Source organism: Equus caballus, chromosome 7 (assembly GCF_041296265.1).
Source record: "Equus caballus isolate H_3958 breed thoroughbred chromosome 7, TB-T2T, whole genome shotgun sequence".
Lineage (NCBI taxonomy): Eukaryota > Metazoa > Chordata > Mammalia > Perissodactyla > Equidae > Equus > Equus caballus.
Window position 1 is genome coordinate 79331910 of NC_091690.1, and position 24259 is coordinate 79356168.

Consider the following 24259-nt stretch of genomic DNA (forward strand, 5'->3'; position numbering starts at 1 on the left):
CTGTCACTCATTCCTCCTCCTTCCACACCCTGAACGTGCTGAGCTTCCCTCTCTTGGGAATGAACCTCAGGCTGTGTTGTTGGGGTACGTGTGTCTCTCTCTCGGAATCCCCAGGCCTTTGTGGTGCCAGGCACCTATAATCTTCCCCTTGAATGTTCATCTACTGAATGAATGGATGAAGAGGTGAGTCTTATTGTCCATAAAATGATCAGCAAATGGTCAAGTTTTGAAACTCAGCTTGTCTTTGAAACTAACTTCCACGTGATGTTTTATGTATTACTTGCCCATTGAGCTGGTGACATCGTAGACTTGACATTAGCAGATAATTGCCATCTGAATTTAATTTAGAGTTGTTGGGGAGTTCAGGGAAATGATGTTTTTCTTCTCACAAAGGAATACCATGACTGCTTTAAAATTAGACTGTTAATTAATCTATGAATTTCTGAAGTCCAAACTGGCAAAAGCCAAAGTTCATTGGCTTTGATTCATGGATCCCAGATAGAGGCCCAATTCTACATGTGACCTTCAGATTCTAGTTGATGTGGATGAGAGACGAAAGATTTTTGGCTCTTGGTAGATAAATAACTTAGTCTTAGCATTCGTTTTTTTCCTCACAGCATCTACCACAGAGTTTTGCAGATAATAGGGGGCAAATAGTATTTGAAATGAATAAACAAATCTAAAAAATATGTATGTTGCTTTTTGTGGGTCGGGTATTTTTATGACAATTATTTTCTGTTAGGTGTATCTTTTTTCAAGTAAAATATCATCTTGTAAGAGATGAAAGGAGTTGGCAGTGGGCAGCGTCCCTATGAAGATAAGCTACGCAGGAGAGAGGTTTTAGCAGTAAGTCTCTTGGCTCCAGGAGTTTTGAGCTCTGTTTGGTTTGGACATGGAAACCAGCTTCCCTACACACAGCTCTTCACTGCTTTGGGCAAATCTGAAGGGCAAGGCAGTGTGTAGGGGAGAGCAAGCAGGGACCTAGGTGTCACACAGACTGGACTCCACGCGAGGACTTCAGCAGCTATGTGACTTTGGGCGATATCTTAACATCTTTGTGTCTTAATTACCTCTTTTGTAAATGGGGCTGATAATTACAATATATCCCTCACAGGATGGCCAGGAAGACTAAATGAGATAGAGAGGACAAAGTTAAGGTCCATGGCCCTGGTTATGGATTGTTGTGGCCTCTTTACCACAGTGAGCCCTTGAGTTGAACAAAAGGACCTGCTTGGGGACAGAATGTCAAGAGCAGAAATGGGAGGTGAGAACAGTCAGAGGAAGGTAAAGCACGTGTTTAAAAATACTAAGCAAAGACATTGTGGGAAACTCGACATCAGCTCTTCAGTGCTACTCAAGCCCAGGTCAGATGTGCTGTGTGGGTGTGAGCCGTGACAGCCTCAGACTCTCTCACACCCGTTTCCTGGCCAGACCCTGTGCTCCTCCTTGTGGGCTGGGCTCGCGGTGTCTCATGCTCCTGTCTTTGGAGTGGTGTTTCTCTTAAGAAGCCTGCATTTCAAGTAGGAGGGAGGATGTCGCTCCTGCTCCTGAGTCTGGGGCTCAGCTAAGCTGGGAGGGAGGCCGGCCCCACGGCACCTGGAGGTGAGGTGTCAGTATCTGGTGCTATTCGTTCATTCTTTAGCGAATGGTGTTCAGCTCTGTGATGCGTCCCCTGCTGTTATTACATGTTGGTGGAACTGCCGTTGGGGATCATGGAATCCTGTTTAAAGGTCTGTGGTTTGGTGAGAAAGGCCTGAGCTTTTTGGGTCAATGCTTAAGTGGAAGCATCTGGGTTTGGATGTGCCAAATGAGGCTGGTGGAGGAGCAGTGACATGTGACAGGAGCTGGCTGGGTTTTAAATGGAAGGTCCAAAAAGCAAAAGGACTCCTTCCAGCAGGTTCGGTAGAGCTGGGTTCCAGCACAAGTGTTCTTAGGGATCTTTTGGAACTTGTCCAACAGGGAGTGGCTGGGAATGCCCAGTGCGCACGACTCACTAACCTGCCACAGCGGGTAAAAGACGCTAAGCAAGAAATATTGCATTCGTCCCCTGCCACCACCCAGCACTGCCAGCCTGCACCTGGGCTCAGGGCCCTTTCAGCAGTTCTGATGGATCGCGGCCCTTCTGGTCTCAGCTGAACTGGCTGACTAATCAGAACGGCCTGATCCGGGATGTTTAGGTGGGAATGAGAAGCCTTGTGTGTGAAAAATATTTTGAAGCCAAAGCTTTAAACAAATGTTTATTATTGGGAGTTACTGATGCTGTGATTAGACAGGGACAAGTTAAGCGTGCTTGTTCCCCTTCCATGGCTTTCTTTTATTTTCTCCTGTGCAGTTTTTCTTAGGCTACTTAAGCTTCTATTCAGTGACAAAAGAAATCAAGGCTCCACCTCTTCGCTGTTATTCAAGTCAGGTATTCACTAAAGGCACTCAGCAGTTCTGATAGCAGCTTTCTCAGCATCTTGGGCCCTCTGTCCTGCTAGGACTCTCCATGGTCGTGAAAGGATGTCTCTCTGTGTCTGGCCCCTCTGACCCGATGACAGGTAATGCCTGTGGTCTTGTCCTTCAGTCCTGAGACAAAGTCAGTGTCTGTGGGCCCTGCCATTGCTCTCAGGCCAGGTGTGCTGCTTCTCTTCACCCCTGGGAGCCTCTCAGCTTCTAGTTTAGACCAGTGGCCTCATTATTTCTTCCATTTTCTCCCTTCTGAAATGGGAATGTCTATCATGTGTCTGTCCCATTGTAGATAGGTGGTTCTTTTCATCCATTCAACATACCTGAGCTGACAGCCTTCTCTGTGCCGGGTCCTGGGCTAAGCACTGGGCTCAGAGAAGTGGCCCTGCCCATGAGGAGCTTACCACTCAGACAAAGGAGTCACCCACATCAGTGGCCAGTGCTCTAGAGAGTTCTGGGTGCTGCAGGAGAAGTCTGTCATGGAAGGGGGGCAGTCACTTCCATCTGGGAGCTGGGAGAGGATCCCTGGAATCATGATGCTGGAATTGAGGAGTGGGAATTGAGCAGATGGAGTGGAGGTTTGGGCTAAAATATTGCATACTAACCTAGGCTTAGAATAAAATCAAGTGATGTGCAAATAGCTTGACTGTTGCATCTAATGGTTGGTGCTCAGGGTGGGGCCAGATTGGGTGAGGGAACTGTAACTGCCATGGTTATGAACTCTCACCAGTTATGTACAAAGGACTTCTACGTACACTGTCTCATTGAATGCCCACAATCCCACAATGTGTGTATCTTCCCCTACATTTTATAAATGGGGAAAATGAAGCTCAGCGATGCTAAGGAACTTGTCCAGGGGCATAGCCCATGCTGGGAAGAACCTGGATCCAAATGGCAGGCCTGACTACAGAGTATACAGTCTTGAGTGTCTCCTCGGCCCTTAACTTCCTCTCTGGGTCGTTTCCTGGGTGACAGGAAGCTGGTGAAGGGTTGGACAAGTACTGGGGTGCCTTGATGAGATTTGTGAAATAGACCTGTGGTCCTGGCAGCAGTGTGAGGATGAGGGGTGTGTGTGGGTGTGAAGCTGCAGGCAGGAAAACCAGCTCAGAAGCCACTGCAGTCACTCTGATGGGCCTGAAGCAGGACAGTTTAAGATGAGGGGACAGATCTGAGAGGGGGTGAGGACCGAGACTTTACTGGACATGGTGACCAATTGGATGTGGGTGAGAGAAGGGAAGGCCTGGATGACTCCCAGGTTTCTGGCTTGGGAACTGTGGTGGCATCACTGATGCGGAATAGAGAGCAGTTTGGGGGGACCATCTGTTGGGGTGCTGAATGTGAGGACATGGAGAGGGAGGTGGATGTTAGGTGTGTGGGGGTAATAGGGCACCCCCTGCTGCCACCTCCCCTGCCCAGCGCCCACTGTTTCAAGCTTTAGTTTCCCACTGACAATGGATAGTTTTATTTTACCGGTTAATCTGTAAAAGTTTCTTCACGGCTTTCAGAATGGATGCCCTCAGGCTCTCAGACACAGGGAAGGGTTGCAGGAGTTTTCTGCAAGTTTAAAGAGATACAGAGACCACAGGTAGGTGGGCAGGATCAAGTACGGCTTCCTGGAAGAACTGGCTTGAAGAGAAGATGGGAATTTAGCAGGGAAAGCTGCTGGTGTGGGCAAAACGCAGAGAAGCAACTGGTTCAGTCAAGTAACTAACAGAATCTGTCCACTGATGATAAGACATTTGGGATGGGGCAGAGGTTTGCCAGAGGGTTTGATGGAAGTTAAAGTTGGAACCGAGTAGATTGAGTCCATCCGGTAAAAGGCATGAACTCTACCCTGAGACTTTCCAAGCAGAAGAGTACCAGTTGGGGAGCTGTGTTTGCATTCATTCTGACTTCAGTTGGGCCTCTGTGCTTCATTAGCTAGCTCTCCAAGTGATTCTCATACACACCAAGGTGTGAGGACCATTGAGTCAGGCTAATCTTTACTGCAGGGTGAATGGAGAGGGCTGCCTGGAGGTGGGGCTACTGGTTAGGAGGCTGCTGCAGTCTCTCGGATGAGGTAACGCAGGGACAGGTGAGACTGTGGGAGCAGATGAAGTCACCAGCAGCGAGTGTGAAGAGAAGACAGTCTCTGGTCTGACTCAGCAGCACTTGGCACCCCTGGTTGCATCCTCCATCCTGAACCTCTCAGTCGTTTCTAGGGCACCACCTTCTCAGTTCTCCTGGCTGCTGCTTCTCAGTCTCGTTTGTCGGTTCTTCTCCCTGACAGCTGCATGTTGGAATATTCTAAAGAGTCCTGGGACCTCTTCCTTTTTTTTGGTCTGTACTACTTAAGTTGCTTCCTGCAGTTGTTTAGTTGTTTTAAATACCATCTTTATGCAGAAGGCTCCCAAATTGTTATCTTCTAGCCTAGACCTCTCTCTCTGAACGTCAGACTCGGATTTCCAAATGCCTACTCAGCATGTCTTCCTAGGTGTCCCTAGATATCTTAAACTAAACATTTCCAAAACCAGTCTCCTGATTTCATCACCCCAACCCCCAGCCCACATTCTTGCTCCTGCGGTCCTCCCCACTCTCCCAGATAGAGGCTCAGGGTGAAAACCACACAGCCGTGTTTGACTCCTCTCTCGTATGTACATGTCCAATCTATCAGTATAGCTTACTGGTTTTCCCTCGATATATATCAAGGATTAGAACATCTCCCACTGTCATTCTGTTCTGGTCCATACTACCTTCATCTCTTGCCTGGTTTTCCTGTGTCACTGCTGTGTATACCTCCCTACCCCAACCTTGGGTCCATTTTAAAAGGTAAATTAGATCTTCAGGCAAATTGCCTAATCTCTTTGCTCATCTGGAAGTGGGGGGGATAATTCCTAAGTGGTGTGTGGGGATTAAGGGAGATAATGTTGGATAAACTTTTTTTTTTTTGAGGAAGATTAGCCCTGAGCTAACATCTGCTGCCAGTCCTCCTCTTTTTGCTGAGGAAGGCTGGCCCTGAGCTAACATCCGTGCCCATCTTCCTCTACTTTATATGTGGGATGCCTACCACAGCATGGCTTGACAAGCAGTGCCATGTCCACACCTGGGATCTGAACCAGTGAACCCCAGGCCACCGAAGCGGAAAGTGTGAACTTAACTGCTGCACCACAGGCCCGCCCCTGGATAAACTCTTAGCTAGCAGCTAACAGATACCTGCCCAAGAAGAGAAAGGGGCACCCATGAATTGAATCTCTACTCTATGCTGGGCTCGCCACACATATGATCTCTTTTAATCTTTTTGATTGTTTTTATTTTTATTACTACTATATATCTACACAATTGAGTCAAATAATTGTGTACCATTTGTTAAAACACCCGGCTCCCCACCTACCCATCGCCTGTGTCCTTCCGCAGATGCAGCCACTTAAAATTCTTTTAGTATTTTTTTAATCCATATCGCTGAAAAAAATGCTTGTTCTGCTACTTTATTATTTTTTTTCAGTAGTCCTTATCTAGTGACGTATGCGTGCCCACTCTGGAAGAGGAATCAGCTCTGTTTCCAGTGCTACCCCCACTTCTCACAAGCACTTTTCCGTCCCCCATTCTGAATGCCAGTACAGTTCAGGTTAGATCAGAGTGTGGTGTTTCATTGTGAGGTCTGTGATGACTCTTTTTGGTTTCGGTGGAGTCCTTTTGTCATTTGCCTGGTTTTCTATTTTCTTATCATTGAATTAAACAAATTCTTCACCAGTTATATAAACCTGTTAAGATGTTCAGATGCATCAGGTGTTGTGTTAATTTCATGTGATGGCAGAACTCTGTCCCAGAGCTCTTGGAAGCGCTCCAACGCGGACCGGCTGCCCTTCTACTCTTGCTGCATAGCTGTTGCCTTGGCATCTCCCTGATGTCCTATCACATTCTCCATGTCCTTGTGGGTTTATGTCTTTCAAAATAAATTCCTCTACTGTAGTTCCAGTGGGTAGCTAAATTAGATGTTTGGATTCAGTATGCTGTATTTACCTGAGGTCTATCTTGTTTACTTTCTCCCATAACAGTTTGATTAGTTTTATACTGATTGTATAGATGAGACGATTGAGGCTCAGAGAGGTTAAATAACTTGTCTGAAGACCCACAGTCATTATGCATGAGCAGAGCCCAGGTTTTAACTCAAGATTGCCTGGCTATAAACCTATGTGCTTTCTTCTTTGTCCTTTAAAAAGAAAGTTGTTATTGGTTGATATGGGATGTGATTGAGAATTTAGGCACTGCCATCAATTTCCTTTGTCTTTCTCCATCCGTTTTTTTTTTTTTTTAAATTCTGGAAATGGCTTGTTGGTCCCAAAGAAGTAAGTTTCCTATATCCTTTTGTGAGGCTGTCTACAAAGCTTAGGGATGGATAGCAAGAGCTATTTCTTAAAATAACCATTTAAGGGCAGCTGTGGTTTATGGGCGACCTGTAAATTATGGGGAAAAGGTTTTGGTTGTTGTGATATGGTGAGACTCTACCACCCATTGGCCGTTTAGGGAAGGGAATGGTCTGAGATGTTTGGTGATGGTGGGTTCTTGGCTGAGGGTTCCCTCCTGGGCCTTGCCTTCTACTGGGGGACACTGGCCCCCAGCTGGATGCAGCTGCTGAGGCCCAGCTCTGGCACAGGAGACCCTGGAGGAGCAGGGGTGCTGGGGACTTTGATCTGTTCCTCATTCTTTCCTCCCTCCAGAGGGTGAAACTGCCCAAAGCACTTGCAACCCTAAACATTTTTACTGAGAGAAAAGTAGTTTATAAAGTGGAATGGAAGCTTATAATTTATTATGGGTGGGATAAGTTAAGGCTTACTTGGCCATGACTTATCTTAATCAGTGGTTCCTGCCTACTCCTGCTTTTCCTTTGCTGAACACAAGAGTATGATACAGTATCTAAATCCCTGCTTGCCTCAGAGTGCAGCAGGTGATGGGCAGCTAACTGTGCCTTATTTTCTACTTCAGAACACGTACAGATCCTGCACCCTGATCAAACTTAATGTGCCAAACTGGCCTTTGTGGGGTGCAGTTCATGTTGGCCATGACATCTATCACCAGACACTGTCATCCTGAAACCTGGCTGTTGCTTCTTCATTGACTGGTCTCAACAGCCACGGGGTCATTTTCCCCCTGGCTGGTAGCAAAGAGGAGGGTAAAGTCCTGTATTAGGGGGAGCCTCAGCCTCAGACACTGTCACAGATAGGAAGATGACAGCACCTAGAGAGGCCTGTGGGTGGAGGGAAGGATGAATGATGAGCAGACCACACCTTTTCTTAAACAACATTCCCTGCCTTATCTTTGTAGCGAGAGATGAGCCAGTTTCTTGGTATGAGAGCCTGCCTGCTCATCAAGCTCAAACTGTTACTAGTCTAAGTGTCCAGAGAGAATAAAAATGCTCTCAGCCAATATAACAGCTGTCACTACTGAGCACTTTAAGAGCAGCGGCCTCCTCTGCCTGCTCCTCTCCTTCTTGGGCTGGTGGGCACCCCTCCTTCAAGGCCGCGGGGCCCAGTGCCTATCCTCTGTCCTCCAGGCTGTGTCAGGCCCCTAGGCTGCTGCTCTAGCTCCTCTCTCATAGATCGGGAACATGGTTTCAGTTTCACTCCCACCACCTGCTTCGAGGTTGCCCTGCATTTTGCTTGTCTGGTTGGAGTTCGCCAGGGATTCTGGCTCTTTCCCAGTAGCTTTGGGTTCTTGGATCTTCCGGATGTGCACTCTGGCCTCTTCACCTCACTTCCCTCCAGGAGGCCTCCTGGCACAAGCTTCTGGAGCTTCGTGCACTTAAGCCCTACATCCCTGATGAACCCAGGCTCCTGAGGGAGGTGCTGTGTCTCTGTGGGGATGAAGAGACATGGAAGACACTAGACACACTGAATGCTGCCAGAGGACACATTTTCCTCTGAGACCCCACGTTCCTGGAGGGCAGGGATTGTCCCATCGTGTGTTACTGACGGGGAGCTCTAACCTCAACAGTGGGGAGGGAAGAAAATAGCTTTAGCTGCCAGAATGGGAATGGTTGGTGACCTTGCAGCTTTCCTGTTCCAATAAGAGTGTCCGTGTTCACAGAGGGAGAGGAGGTGTCACCCCCATGGTATATTTGCTCCTTCTGTACCCCACTGACGCCTCACAGTCACCTTGTAACAGAGGCTGGCAAGGCCCGTTCTTAGCCAGGTGTCCTATCATTGCCTCAGATTCAGCTGGTGTAGAACTGAGCTCATCAGTTGCCCAAAGCAGGTTCCCTACTCCCAAGTGCTCCCAATCTTACCAGCCCCAGGCTCCTGGGTTGTAAATATGATACACCCTTGACTCATATTTCTCTTTATGCCAGCTCCCACGGGTCCACCCAGCTTGCTGTTCGCCAGGTACAAACTCATCACTGGGCCGAGGGCCCATGGGCCATCATTTATGGCCCTTCTGTTGCAGGAGATACAGCCTGGGCAGTCTGGGCTTGGCACCTTCTAACTGCATTCCCACTTTCACCCTGGTGGTAAGGCTCCAGATGGGGCCAGTCTGCGGACATATGAGATCTTTCTTTCTAAAATCTCTGTTGTGTTTACATCTGAGGCCAGTTGATTTGTTGTGCACTGGTACCCAGACCCCTGAAGTAGTGGGTGTGATTCCCAAGCTCCTCTCATTAATTGCCCTTGTCAGGCTTATGTGAATCCCGTGGAAGGTTTTGACTCATCTGGAGCAGCTGGATGCTCCTGTATAATCTTGTCAACCAATCCTGCCCTTACATGCTTCTCTCCCTTTCCTGCACCGCCCCCTCTGCTTGGAATAGCCTTCTCCCCTTATCTCCTGAGAAAGCTGCTACTCATCCTTCAAGACCCAAGGAAACTGCATACCTGCCTCTTTCAGCACACCTCACCCTGTGTCATAATTGTTTGTTCATACTTCTGTCTTCTGCACTGGACTGTGTGGTCCATGGGACAGGGACTAGGTCTGATTTATCAATATCCCCCCAGGGCCCAGTACAGCAGGGTTCAGGGAATGTTGGCTTTATGGATTCATCATTTTATTCACAAGTGTTTCCTCATCAGCTTCCTTTTGCCAGGCACCCTGCTAGGTCCTGGAGACACAGGGATAAACAAGGCAGACAGGGCCCCCTGCCTCCATGGAGAGGGTTAGCAAGGCCAGTTAGCAGGAAACAAATATATGGATGAGAGACATTGGAATTGCTGTGCTGTGAAGGACCTGCTTTAGATCAGGGTGTGCAAGGAAGGCCTCTCTGAGAAGATACTTTGCAGGTGAGACTTGAATGATGAGAATAAATCAGTCATACAGAGACCTGGGGAAGTGAGCTCAGGGCGGAGGGGATGGCAGGTGTAAACTTGCAGAGGAGGAAAGGGTCCCTCTGTGCTGGGGGGCGGACAGGGGACCAGTGCTGCTGACGCATGAGGAGCAGTGGGGAGGGCCATGTGGGCTTGGCCTAGCCTGATCCTACTGCACCTCTTTCGTGGGTTATGATAAGGAGTTTGGAAATTTTCCTGGGAGTGATGGGAAGTCCTCAGAGGGAAGTATTCCCAGCTTTTAAGATCCCAGGTGGCTGAACAGGTGTGAATGTGCTGAATATGGCCCTGCTTGGCTCCCTCCCCCTTTCCTGCCACCTCTTCTTTCGTCTCCAGCAGGCTTGCTTCCGTTTAGACCCCAAGATTTGTATTGCTCCCCTCGTTTGCTCCGCAGCCGTCTGGGCTGCCCACCTCACTGCTGAGCAGCTCTGTTCCCCGTTGTCACCTTGCCTGGCTCCTGCCACAGTCCTGACGTGCCAGTGAGGCTCCCACCCATCCGCAAGCTCTGTTCTCATGCCCCTGAGCTGATTGTGCAATGGCTCTCGGCCTGCTGAGGCTCAGTGCCCTTTCCTGGCCCTTCCTCGGCCTTTGCACCTGTGAGTCCCTGCCCTCCCCCTCCTCAGTTGCTTAACTCAGTTGCTTATCTCTTTGCGTGCCTGCCTCCTCCAGGGGAGCCAACCTCCTGGGCTTAGCTGGGTTCACTCTCCTGAGCCTACCCCATTTTAAAGTCTCTCATCCAGTGAGCTCTCTTGGCACAAATGCATCCTGAGATTATCTCCTCACTTACAAACAGAAATAGCTAACATATATTGAGCTCTTACTATGTGCAAGAGAATGTACTGAGCATTTTCTACAAAATATTAATTACTCATTTAGTCATGACATCAACCCTATGAGTTAGGCTCTCTTACTGTCCCCATTCTACAGATGGGGAAACTGAGGCTCAGCTCACACAGTAAACGGCAGAGCTGGGTTTGAACCTGGCCTATTTAACTGCTACTGTCTGATACAGTCCAGTGGGGTTCTTTATTGTCCTAAGATCCTTATCTAGAGCATCTCCAAAGCCACTTTTCTGTGGCTGATCACTTTCCTCTCTTCACTCTGAAGGTGCAAATTCACAGGGAAAATGAGCCGAGAGCCTCAGGACCTTATTTCCTGACCTGTGCTATTCTTGCTTGTGGGAGCTGGGCCTCTGTTCTCCGTAGCACCTATGCCCGTTGGGCACTCGCATAGGTGTTGCTGAATGAGTATAGACGTGAGTTAAGTCTTTTAGGATTACAAGTCCTGTTGTAAGTCCTCCCTGCCACCCAGGGAGGGGGTGGGAAGCAAGAAACTTGAGAAGAGGCTACAGGATGACAGTTTAGCTTAAAGACCTTTCTTAGAAGCAGAGTTGTCCAGAAATGGAACTAATTGCCGTCTCTCCGAGCAGAGGGGAGATTCAGTATGAGTGGCTGGACTCTGTATCCTGGGAGAAGTTTTCCAGGCTAATAAGGTAGGATTCTGCACCTTGAATGGTGCTGGGTAGAGTAGAACTAAAATAATAAGAGACAGTGCTCCTGGTTCCTGGGACAGTACTTGCCCTGCGACAGTGTGCCCACAGCCTTCCTAGGCCAGGCACATTTGACCATTTGAGAAGTAGAAGTGGCAGTTGAGGCCTCTCAGCCTGGATCTCAGCCCAGGGAAAGTGTTGCAGACGTGGGACAAATGCAGATATAAGACAGTTAAATGTGTGCTGGACCATCCTGATCCCCACTGCTGCACAGCACACCCTGATAGAGTCCTCGTTGGCAGTGCCGCTTCCCCCACATGACATGTAGGGGAGCCTTCCCCAATGGTGGCTGGAGCTTCTGGAGCCTGGGACTATAATGATGACAAGGAGTGGCATTCGCCGTCTTGCTGCTACAGGTCACTCTGGAGAGCCCTAGTGGCTTCTAATTACAGAAGTGAATGGAATCATGTACTAAAGATTTGTGGAAAAAGAGCACTCATGCCAGGAGGGAGAGGCCAGAGATGGCAGAAACCACAGGCTGGCTACTAGGATTCTTAGGAGAATGCGCTGTATGATGATGGAATAAGAGGGTTTTGCGGTCTTGTGTGCATAATGTGGAACTCTCTGTAATTTTTCCTTTGTTCTGTATCTGAATTTTCAGTAGGAGAAGGAAGATACTGAACGGGCAAAAGGAGTCATGGCTTCTGATGCTAGTCATGCGCTGGAAGCTGCCCTGGAACAGATGGACGGGATCATTGCAGGTATGGTCAGGGAATCCGAATGACTGACGCCTCGTCCTCCACACTTGAGAAACTGTTTTCTCTCATTTGCCTTTTCTTTCTTAGCACAGAGAGAAGCTCCTCGTTAGACTTATTTTATTGTGCATGCCATCTCTTTTTTAAGAGAACAAACTCGTAGAATCTTTGATGTCTAGCATGAGTTTAGGTCTCTGTTGAGACGGTGTGGATGTCCCCTATGTTAGCATGTCTGTAGCTCTGTTGCAGTTTGGATCCTGGCTGCCTGGCAATTTGGGTGCAGTGAGATTGATTTTATTGTAAGTTTTTCAGAGCTCATCATGGCTGATCACAGTCGAGTTGAAACTTGAAGTCTAGCAGACTTTGCTACCTGGTGCAGGTGTCAGCTCACTTCCCTAGGTGGGCTCGGTGCGTTTGGGAATCAGGAGGCAGTTTTGTATTAATTCAACTCATCACCTAAAGAATGTTCTTTATGCCATATTGTTTTGCATCCATCTCAACTGTTTGGCTTCATGTTTGCATTAGCCAGTTAGGAACATTCTCTAGAAAAGATCCAGCAAAATTGGTTAATTGGAAAAGACTGCCAGTGGGCAGTTCTGGCTGATTAACTCCTTGATGGGAGCAACTGTAGCCAGGATTGGTTAGAACAAACCTGGCATTGAAAATCTTTCCCAAAGGACACAGGTCTTTCTGTCCTTACCTGACACAGGTCAGTGGCCTTATTTGCTGACTCGTGTGTGTTTTCGGGACTTTGCCTTCATTGTGTGGAGCTACACCTGGAGGAGGAAGGTTTGGGCCAAGTGCGGCCAGAACCCCAGACGTGCATGGTGTACCCGATGCTACCTCTTATCAGGCATTTGCTTTTCCTGCCATCCTGCAGAATACATCTGACTCACTGAGGGTTCTGGGTGTTCGCGTCTGCGGTTGGGGAAGTTGTCTGTGTGTTGAAGCTTCTTCATGTTATTGGTGGCATTATAACATGTTGTAGCTGTCATCCGTCAGGCTCTTAATTTCTCAGTGGACAGAAGGGAACTCTGGAGCCTTGACTAATGTCTCGCTTTTCAGAAGCTCCATAGATTGGGATGTCCTTATTGAGAGGAAACAGTCAAGAGCATGGATTTCCAGCAATCTTTTTAGAAGCTCCGAGGGGCTCATGTGCATCAAGATCAGAGCCACAGGGTCAAGACTCTTAGACTGGCTCAGGTCGTCAGCACTTCTGAGTCCCCATCCAAGGAGCAATGTGGAGACTCTGAGAGAGCCCCTGGCAGAGCACAGAGCTCTTAGATGGCTGTGAGGGATGAATGAGATACCTCCTAAAGAAGGCAGCCTTGTGCAGGGTCAGTCCTTCTGCCTGCCTCCTAATTTCTCTACACAGGCATTCCTAAAATGATGCTTCTGGCAAATCCCCTTTGATTTTGAGAGAGGATTACATGGCTGGATCCTCAGGGCCTTGCCTTGGCCCAGGATCTGCTGTGAGGATCTGTGATGGATTTAGAGGGAGGGGCCCTGGATGTGGGTGTGTGGAAGCCAGGGGACTCATCCTACCTTTCCAGCACAAAATTCTTCCTCCTTCTTCCATTTTCTTAGTCCTCCATCCTGGCAGGTTCTTTCTGGAAGGGCTCCCTGGGCTGGTCTGTCTGGAACAGGTGCAAGAGTTTTGTAAAGAGGCAGTCTAAGACATTCCAAGGCATTCTTTGCATATTGGTCGGGAGGAGCACCAGTCAGACTGCGTGGGTCAAATCTGAGTTCTACAACAAGTTTTTTGCATGATCTGGGCCTCAGTTTCCTCATATTTCAAATGGGAATAATAATAGTACTCTCCTTAGAGGGTTGCTGTGCTTATACTTATAAGGTGCTGAGTACGGTGCTCGCATGTAGTAAGCACTATGAAACATTAGCTCTTGATAAATTAATGAGGGACAAAAATCTTTATCATGTTATGTCTTCTCTAGGGACACAATGAAGTTCTTATTTATTCAGGCCCTTGTTTCACCCATTTGAGTTTTGTGGCTTTCATGAAAGGCTTGTGCATGCTCGCTAGACTTGCCTGGCGTCTACAAGATTAAGACATCATATTCCAAGTGGTCTCTGCTCTGCTTTTGCCCCTTATAGAGTATCTTCCACAGAATAATCCTTAAAACATCCATCAAATCATATCACTCCTCTCCCCAAAACTCTTCTATGGCTTCCCACCTCAGGATAAAATCTGAAGTCTGTGTCACAGCTAGCAATGTCCTAAGTGATTCGGCCTTTGGCTGCCTTTATGGCTGCATCTCCTACCACTTTCCTCCTGGCTTATGTCTCTTCAGCCACATGCACTGGTTGTCTTAGGGCCTTTGTGCTTGCTGTCCCCTCTGCTGGAATGCTGTCCTCCAGATTCACTCAGATCAGATCTCAGCTGAAATGTCTCCTTATCAGAGAGGCCTTCCCCGACCCTCTCTAATATAGCATTCCTCCACTTTGCTCTCTGTCCTTGTCTCCTGTTTATATTCATTTATAGCACTTATCACCCGCTGACCTACTGCATCCATATTTATCTCTTTGTTTAATCTCTGCCTCCTGCACCAGAATGTAAGTTCCATGAGGACAGGGGCTCTGCCGCTCCGTCTCCAGGGCCTCGATTGTCTGCAGCACATAATAGGTGTTTAATAAATATTTGTCACATGTATATTTTATTTACTTTTGTGAATAGGTTCACTTCATGGGTTAGGAGGCAGTTACTGGTTTCTATTCATATCCTCTATGTGGCTGCAGACTAAACTTCACTTATTATTTTCTCTGTGTGTGCCTTTGTTTGGCTTATTCTTTTGGAATAACAAATCACTAATTTTTTTGAAGACTTGGTGGTTGCCATGTCCTGTGAACCATCTCTTAAGTAGTAATTGCCTCACACAGATGTTTGACAGGAGATATTTGACAGATACTTCAACCTTGAGGTTGTTAGTGAGTATCTGGGAGGCGTATGTTCTAGGCTATTCACGATGAAAAGAGTGATAATTATTGAATGCCTTTGAGCAGGACACTTTCCCTCAAGATGATTAATACCATCCTCACTTTTGAGATGGTTGGGCCAAACTGGACCAACGAGTTTAGGAATTTTTATGGTTGTTAATGTGGACTATGGAGTTAGACTGCTGGGGTTTGAATCCCAGCTCAGCCACTTACTGCTGGCTGTGGGATCTTTGGGCAAATTCCTTGACCCCTCTGGGACTCAGTTTCTTCACATATAAGAGAGTGGTGATAATAGTTATTGGGAGGATTAAATTAATGCAAATAAGGCACTCAGTCAGTGCTCAATTGGTGTAAGCTATTGTGTGTTTTGTTGATATTAGTATTGACATTATTGTTTTTACCACCAAGGTCATAGTGCTGGTAAATGGCAGAATTAAGATTTGAGTCCAGGGCCATCCAAGTCTCTTCTGGGCTTCTTTCATTCCTGCCTTGTTTGTTTGTTTTTTTTTTTAAAGATTGGCACCTGAGCTAACAACTGTTGCCAATCTTTTCTGTTTTTCCTGCTTTTTCCTCCCCAAATCCCCCCAGTACATAGTTGTATATTTTAGTTGTGGGTCCTTCTAATTGTGGCATGGGCACGCTGTTTCAGCATGGCCCGACAAGCGGTGCCAGGTCTGCACCCAGCATCTGAAACCGGAGCGCGCAAACTTAACCATTCGGCCACGGGCAGGCCCCCTGCCTTGGTTTTATGATGATGTGTACTAGAGCCCTGGGGGCTCTGTGGGGCTATCTATGGAAGAAAAGAGTTCATTGGGAATAGGGTCCAGTTCTGTTCTTGCGCCCTATCCCTTAGCCAGAGTGGCTTTGCTCTCCTTTCTCTTACATGTCCCAAGAAAGGTTTCTTTTGCTTAAAGAGTGCCACAGCTAAAAGAAAGTTTTTTTGTTTTGTTTTTTGAGAAAGATTAGCCCTGAGCTAACATCTGCTGCCAATCCTCCTCTTTTTGCTGAGGAAGGCTGGCCCTGAGCTAACATCCGTGCCCATCTTCCTCTGCTTTATATGTGGGACGCCTGCCACAGCATGGCTTGCCAAGCGGTGCACTGTCCGCCCTCAGGATCCGAACCAGTGAACCCTGGGCTGGCAAAGCGGAACATGCAGACTTAACCACTGTGCTACCAGGCAGCCCCCTAAAAGAAAGTTTGAAAACTGTGGCACCACATCATAATACCACAGATCCTGCAGAAATTACGTTATTGTGTGAACGTTTAAATCGTCCTGTCCTTATTTCTATTCTCTAATTACAGTCACGCACCTCATAACAACATTTTGGTCAAAGACGGACTGCATATAGGACGATAGTCCCATAGGATAGTACCATATAGCCTAGGTGTGTAGTAGGCTATACCGTTTAGGTTTGTGTAGGTTCACACAATGACAAAATGGCCTAAGGACACATTCCTGTTGTTAAGTGATGCATGAGTATAATTTGAAGTCCAACGTCGTCAAGTAGTGCCAACACCACTACCATACTACAGTTGCTTTTGCATCTGTTAAAGTACTCAAATGAGTACCCAAGGACTGTATTCTCTCACTATGAAAACACAATTACCACTTATTTCAATGGAAGAAATTTTAACGGGCTTCCTGCATGCCCCAAATAGCAACTTTTTATGCAAAAACAACCTGGATTCCTACTAAAACAGACATAAGTCCTTCAGTAATGATTATTCATAATCATAACACTGCATAACAAGCTATTTCCCTTTATTGATTACTCTATAGTATGATAGGCTCCTGTTCACTTTCCAAAATTCTTTCCGTAAAGAGTATCCTTCGGACATGTGACATTAATGTTTGTGTAATTAAACCTTTAATGCAAAAATGTATCCCCCTCCTCCAATCACTGTAAACAGTGTGGACAATACAGGAGATTATCACTCCCGTAAGCAATCAGCCCAGAAATACTCAGAGGGGACATCGTGGTGCCCAAGTGTCAAACATGCACCTCAGGAGCCTCAGTGTGGTGACTCTCATCTCAAGGCGCTCAGCGGCTCTGGGGTGTGAGAAACAGAAATGCCTTGTAAGCAGAAATAGGACCATTACATGAAACTCCTTGTAAAGTTGAATTCTTGAAACCTGAGTGGGTGTATCCCAGGTGTGACTGTACTTGACTGGAACCCTAGAATTTTATGCTAGAAAGTTGGGAAGAAGTGATTGTTAAAAACCTCAGGATCCTTGTAAAAAATGATTGTTTCTGGTACAAAAGACCATTGTAGCTTCCAGTAGGATATTAACCTTTGATCTGGTCTTTCTCCTGGTTAACCCCTGTGATGCAGCCTACAAATAATACCATAATTGAATTATATTGTTGACAATTGAAATTGAACTATGCATTGCCTAATTACGTCTCTCTGGATGACCCAGAGCAACTGCCACATACGCTAATTTTGTATAGGCCTTGATTTGTGGGCTGCTCTGTGAGGCCACTGCTGTAATAGGACCAGAGAACCCCCTGGTCACAACACAGTAGGCCACTTATTCTTCCTTCTTTGCTGTGGCAGGAGGTTACTTCTGTGGTTATCTGCAAGCTGTACCCATCAATGAGAAATAGTTAAAAGGAGTCTGTTTTAAGACAATTAAAAAAGAGGTGGCTCTGTCTGGGCCTTTCTGCCAACTTTGATTAATGTCTGGGATTTCGTTTTTTTTTTTTTTTTTTTTAAAGATTTAAAGATTGGGGGCAGAGAAAGTTCTAGTCAAGACTGAGATGATTCACCTTGGCCTATGAATGATTTCAGCTGTGACGTTAAAGGCTGGTGATGAGTCCATGCTCTGAACAGTTAATTGGTCTTGTTCACGCCCTCTCTGAGGGGTGTGAGCATATAGCAGTCATCAGTAACGAAGTGGCAGAACCTTAACTTGCCTGTTTCCCGTTCAGGATTCAGGTTGAAAGTTCCCTGCTATGACTTTGGCCCGAAGAGAGTGAGAGTGGAAGTTTGGAGGCGTCTAGTAGTGCTGAGATGTCAGACTGCCCTTTGTGTAAAGAGGTCGAAGCGGCCCATGGTGGCAAGCATTGTTCAACAGCCATCATTCTATTTTTGTTTTTTTTCTTGCTAGCAGAGCTCCCTCCCCCTGCCCCGACTCCTTTATGGCTGTATAGCCTTATTTTGTATTCTTTCACAGAGTTGGAGTAAAATTGTAAATATCATCTGTTCCTTAAATACTCGCTATGTTGTGGGTCTAGGAACTGACCTGTAAAACCTTGTGGTCCTAGTATTTTCCTGTTGGGAGATTTTCTTTGTTTTCAATAGTTATGGACAGTCAGGTTTTAATTTCTTCTCAATTGAGCTTTGGCAAGTTATATATTTCTAGAAATTTGTGCATTTTACTGAGGTTTTCAATTTGTTAGCATAAAGTTGGCTATCGTATTTTATCTTTTTAAGATCTGCTATACTTGTTATCTCTGTTTTTATTCCTAATACGGCTTAACCATGACTTCTATTTTTGGATCAATCTTGCAAGAGATTATCTTTTTTATCATTATTTCCAAAGAACTGGCTTTTGCCTTTGCTGGTCAGTCTCCGTTGTGTGTTTGTGTATATTATTTATTCTGTAAATAGATAAATATGTGTATGTAGTACTCTGGATTTTCCAGAGAAACAGAACCAATAAGGGTGTGTGTGTGTTTGTATGAATGCACTCACACGTAGAGCTCTGAGAGAGGGACTGACTGATGGGTTTTAAGCAATTGGCTCATGTGATGACGGGAGCTGGCAAGTCTGAAGTATAGAGAGGGTAGGCTGGCAGGCTGGAGATCTAGAGAAGAGCCACTGTTGCAGTTCATGTCCAAAGGAATCTGGTGGCAGAATTCCCTCTTCTTCCAGCCAGATCAGTCTTTTTCTATTAAGGCCTCGCCCTGATTAGATGAGGCCCACCTACATTATGGAGGGCAATCCGCTTTTCTCAAAGTCTACTGATTTAAATGTTAATCTTATCTAAAAAATACCTTCACAGAAACATCAAGAATAATGTTTGACTACTGGGTACCATGGCCTAGCCAAGTTGACACATAAAATTAACCATCACAGTGTATATAGATAAATATGCATTATGTATCTATTTAACTTATTTGAACATCTGTTCTTTATCATTTTCTTCTCTACTTACTTGAATGTATCTGTTCTCTTTCAAAACCCAAACTGAAAAAACTATCAACAACGTATATTTTAAGTTGACTGCTAACTTAATTGTGTTGTGGTTGAAGAGGTCTCTGATACTTATTCTTTGGAATTTATTGATACTTGCTTTATGGCCTTGACTACAACATTGTCAGTATTTACTGATGTTCCGTGTGTTCTCAGAAGGTATGTGCTTTTTTCCAGTTGTCAGGTACAATGTTCTATATTTGTTCATCATCTCTAGCTTTTTTGCATCTTATCTATCATTACTGATTTTTTTTGTCTGCTTGATCTTAGTTTCTTAGAAATGTATATTAAAATTATTCTACTAGATATTGGATTTTGTCTCCTTATAATTCTAGCTGTTTTGCTCGATATTTTTGAAGCTGTATTTTTTATTAGATGATATGCTTTTAGAATTATATCTTCCTGGTGAATGCTTTTATCATCATATAATAACCCTCATCATCTCTAGCAATGCTTTTTGCTTTAAAGAGTATTCTGCCTTAATGTTAATCTGTCTGATCCAACTTTCTTTTGGTTATTATTTTCTTGATATTATCATCTTCCATCCTTTTTCTCCCAACTTTTCAATGTACCTTTGCTTCAGGTGTATCTTTTGCCAGTGGAATATAGATACACTTTTACTTTTTAACTAATTTGACAATATCTGTCTTTTAACTGGCCAGTTTAGTCTGTATACATTTTTGATGATTAATTCATCTGACCATTCGTCAACTATTTTATTTTTTGATTTCTACTTGTCTCACTCTTTCTGTGCTTCCCTCACCTCTCTTTTATTGTTTTAAAACGCAGAATTGTTTGTGGGTTCCTATCCCAGATTCAAGGCCAAGTGTCCTTCTATGGGGTGGGTTTTTCTAGTTTACTGAGAGTATGGCCATTTTGCATCCTGCCTTTATGCAGACGTCTCCACCTGATCTCTCTCTTTGCTCAGGCCTTAAGCTTTGTCTCCTGTCCCCCTCAAGTGGCCCACTGCAGGCCAGGCGTTAGGCCATCAGAATCGGCAGTGGCCTACAGGGCAAACACCAGCCCAATGCTCTCTTAGCCCTGAAGTTCTGTGCTCTGAAGATTTCTTTCAGTTCAGTTGCTTAAAAAAGTGTGTATGCGTGTGTTTGTATTTTTGGGTATTCTTGGAGGGTTTTCTCTGTACAGCTACTCTGCCACTGCCTGCCCTATTGCTGCTATAATGCTTTCACCTTCCTGGGCTCACAGTCCCCTTCCTCCATCTTCAAAGCCAGCAATGGCAGGTCAAGTCCTCACGTCACGTCTCTCTGAGCAAGTCCTCTGCTTTCCTCTTCTTAAGAGTTCATGTGATTAGTAACCCAGGATAACCTCCTCATCTCAAAATTCTTAACCTTAATCACATCTATAAAGCCCTTTTGCCATGTAAGATAACACATTCATAGATTCCAGGTTTAGGATGTGGACCTCTTTGTAGTGAGGTGTCATTATTCTGTTTACCACAATAATCAATATATAGCATCCCTTTATTCCGCTCCTTAGTTTTAAACCACTTGAGGAACAAAAGGGTCAGACAGAAGGAGACTAAAATATCAGCTTTATCATTAGTTCTGCTGATTAGGAAAGTTAGCGTCACCTGAAGCCACAATCAGGATCTTGAATATACCACCCATCCTACACACACACTTACACCCAAAATTGAACTTAATCCCAAACTACAGAGTTCCACCTTGCTGAGGCAGAGCTGGTCTCAGAAAGCTTCCTTGGAGGACAATGCTTGCATCCAGGGACAGGCAGCTCCGGAGAAAATCCCTTCTTTCAGCTCTGTCATCAGAAGAGGCCTTCCTCCACTGGGGAAAAATTGAGTGAGAGGAGGCAGGTGGAAACCACCCTCCCCTCTCACGGAAATATGGAGACAGGAATAGTACCCCCAATAACAATTCTTGATTTTTTTTTTTTTGAGGAAGATTGGCCCTGAGCTAGCTACTGCCAATCTTCCTCTTTTTGCTGAGGAAGACCGGCCCTGAGCTAACATCTATGCCCATCTTCCTTTACTTTATACATGGGATGCCTACCTCAGCATGGCTTTGCCAAGCAATGCCATGTCCACACCCGGGATCCGAACTGGCGAACCCTGGGCTGCCGAAGCAGAAAGTGCACATTTAACTGCTCTGCCACCAGGCAGGCCCCACAATTCTTGATTTTTGTTGAGACGTCCTGTATGGCCTCCTCAGGCGTCAGTTTTGAAAAAATGCTTTATGTGTGCTTGAACACGACTTGCCATCTCTAGTTGTTTGGGGCGTAGTTCTCTGTATGTTCTTTGTTGCTCTGATATATCATTACTTTATTTTTTATTCCCTGTTTGGGGCTGTTTGATCTGTCATTTCCCAAGGGAGGTGGTCACAGTGTGTTACCTTTTTTACGCACTGTGGGATTTGGTTTTGTAAATTCATGCTTAGGATTTGTATATTTAAGTTCATCACTGAGAAGGCCTATAATTTCTGTCTGTAGTACCCAGGACTGCTAAGTTGCACAATCCCAGGGGGCGCCATTCACACTCTGATCTACAAGTTGTACTGGCAGGCTTTCCTGATTGAGTGAGCTATGAGCCTTCCCTCCTTTACTATACTGAACAACTTGTAATTTTTCCACAGAAGCTAATCATCTACAGGGAATGTGTGTGGAATGTGGAATTGAGTCTTCTGGGCAATTTTTGCCTTTGCTAATGCTGGGCCTTAGGAGTTTCACCATTCTGGACCGTTTTTTGAACCTGTGTTGATATAAATTGCAAAGAAATAGAAATTAAAGTCTTTTATGTATACACACATTGCATGTAAAAATAGGCACAGATACACATGCACTCATACACATGTACACACATACACACACCATTTGAACGGTAGGGAAGAATCTCAAGGCTTTAGGTCTGGGAGGGGCCCAAAGAAAGGAAGAGACTTGTCCAAGGCCACAGAGTGATAAAAAGTTAGTGAAAATCTCAGTCTTTCCATCTACCCCTGGCCTGACTTATCCTACATTTATAAATGTGTGTGTGTGTGTGTGTGTGTGTGTGTGTATTGGAATGTGTCCAGGATGGAGAAAGATTGCTCAGCCATTATTTGGAGATTGGGAGTCTTGCTCTGCTTCTGTCTATTTTCTTCCCTGCAATTTGGCTGTGGCCCTTCCTAGTCAATCCTAAATTGGATTTGTAGGAGCCAGAATTGCTGAGCACACATCAAAGTATGGGTCATCGGGCAGTTTCCTAGCTCCCTAGAGTCACGGACTTGTTTGTGGGTTGTGAGCCATGATTCCCTCTATCCTCCACTTTCAGAAAGCAAACCAGCAATCAAACTGTAATTGTTTCCTTCTGTGTGGGTCTCTCATTCCAAAGACTGCCGTGGCAAGTAGGAAATTGGCTCTTAGAAGAATGGAGGGACTGGGAATTAGATGGCAGGCCGGCAGGGTAACCATGGATGTGGTGGCCCTACAGCCCACATTTTCCAGCAGTGGCCTGATTTCAAATATTTTATCCTGTTTGCCTTATAAACAAACCAAATGCCCTAGAAATTCCACCGGCTAAACCATATTTTCTAAAATGTTTCTAATTGCTGAAAGAGGCACAGAAATCCTTTGTCAGACTGTGTTGCCCCAGTTTTGGTTTGAAAAATATATTACTGTACTTATGCAAAGAAGACTTTTTTTAAGAAGTAGGGGTGGGGTTTAGAAAGGCAAAAAGAGTCCTATTTGGAACATATCAAATTAGAAAGAGCTGCCCCAATATCCCAGATCTCTGAGGCAATCTGAGCACTCTTCCTCTTAGCTCTTCATCCAAGCATATGTGCAGACATTCAGTCAGATTCCCCCTCAACATCTGGGCAAGGGGCATGATGCTCAGAACTCGGCTGACTGTGACAGGGACTCTGCCTGCAGAGACTTCACAGCCCATAATGGGTAGAGGCGATGAGGCTGTACATAGTAATTAATACAGGCTAAAGGGAATATAGAGATCTTCCAGCTGGGAGGATCCAGACAGATTCCAATTCACTAGACCGTCACCAGAACTGGCACGGTGTCACCTCCACTGCATTCTGTTGACCAGAGCATCTCTAGGCTAGCCCAGAATCCGGAACCACCCCATGATGAGAGGAATGGAATGCACATAGAAAGATGGGAGGAAGTTTTGGTGGCCATCTGTGCAGACGGTCCACCACATTAACTTAAAAGAAAGCAGGTTTATTAATCCAAAAGCTGAAGAATGGCATCTCATTGTTTTAGCTAGCGTGTTTTTGGTCACGGGTGAGGCCTGGCTATATTTTCTCAGTTGTGTGAGGGTGGGACCTTCCATATATCAGTTCCAATGGGCACAGTTATCCACCTCTGACAGGTCTCTTCCTATCATGCCCAGCCCAGGATTAAAGATGAGTTCTGCAAAGTTCACTTTGTAAGTGATTCTGCTGAGACAGAGGTGGTCTTCTAATCCATCCTTTCCCCCTCTTCTTTCATTACCTTTGTTGTTCACCAGTTCCTTGCCCATGGCATCCACCCTTCTCATGAGGTTCCTGCATCTCTCTTGTTCCAGGCACTAAAACAGGTGCAGATATTAGCGATGGTACCTGTGAGCCTGGACTGGCCTCCCCGGCCTCCTACATGAACCCCTTCCCAGTGCTCCATCTCGTCGAGGACTTGAGGCTGGCCCTGGAGATGCTGGACCATCCTCAGGAGAGAGCATCCCTCCTAAGCCAGATCCCAGGCCCCACAGCTGCCTACATAAAGGAGTGGTTCGAGGACAGCTTGGTAAGTAGGCCCATGGCCTGTTTGGGGAACCACTGGGGAATGTAATCATGGAGCCTATGGAATGCCACTGCTGCCTGGGGCTGTTACTTCACGGGCGCACCTTCTAGCCTTTTCTGGCCTCCCATCCTGCTTTGGCCAACCCCCACTAGTGGTCTTTCCCAGCAGGAGGGTGGAGCCCAGTCCAGCAACTTAAACTACACAGTCAGCCCACCTGTGCGCCCAGTCATTCTCTCCTGAGAAGGGGAAATTCTGGGCCACAGAAGAGCAAATATGAAGATTTTTCCCCCAGGATTATATGTATAACATACAACATTGGAGTTATATATATATATATATATATAAAATTTATAATTGGAGCTTGGCTGTACCCCCTACTCCTTGTT

At 45.9% G+C, this 24259-nt stretch overlaps 1 protein-coding gene across 32 annotated transcripts in view; it reads left to right on the forward strand.

The window, feature by feature from the left end:
- The window catches only part of PPFIBP2 (PPFIA binding protein 2), a 146191-nt gene that overhangs the window by 20138 nt on the left and 101794 nt on the right, over nucleotides 1-24259 (forward strand). For 15 of the 32 annotated variants that reach the window (XR_011441096.1, XR_011441097.1, XR_011441094.1 and 12 more), the window contains exons 2-3: nucleotides 11888-11984; nucleotides 23662-23876. Coding sequence is in view for 26 of the 32 variants with exons in the window: in XM_070274630.1 (XP_070130731.1) it covers nucleotides 11888-11984; nucleotides 23662-23876 (312 nt within the window). In the remaining 6 variants the exon portion in view is untranslated. Of the gene's footprint in view, nucleotides 1-1425; nucleotides 1603-11884; nucleotides 11985-23661; nucleotides 23877-24259 lie in introns of those variants that run through there. The other 17 variants (XM_070274635.1, XM_070274654.1, XM_070274645.1 and 14 more) reach the window with 8 other exon arrangements.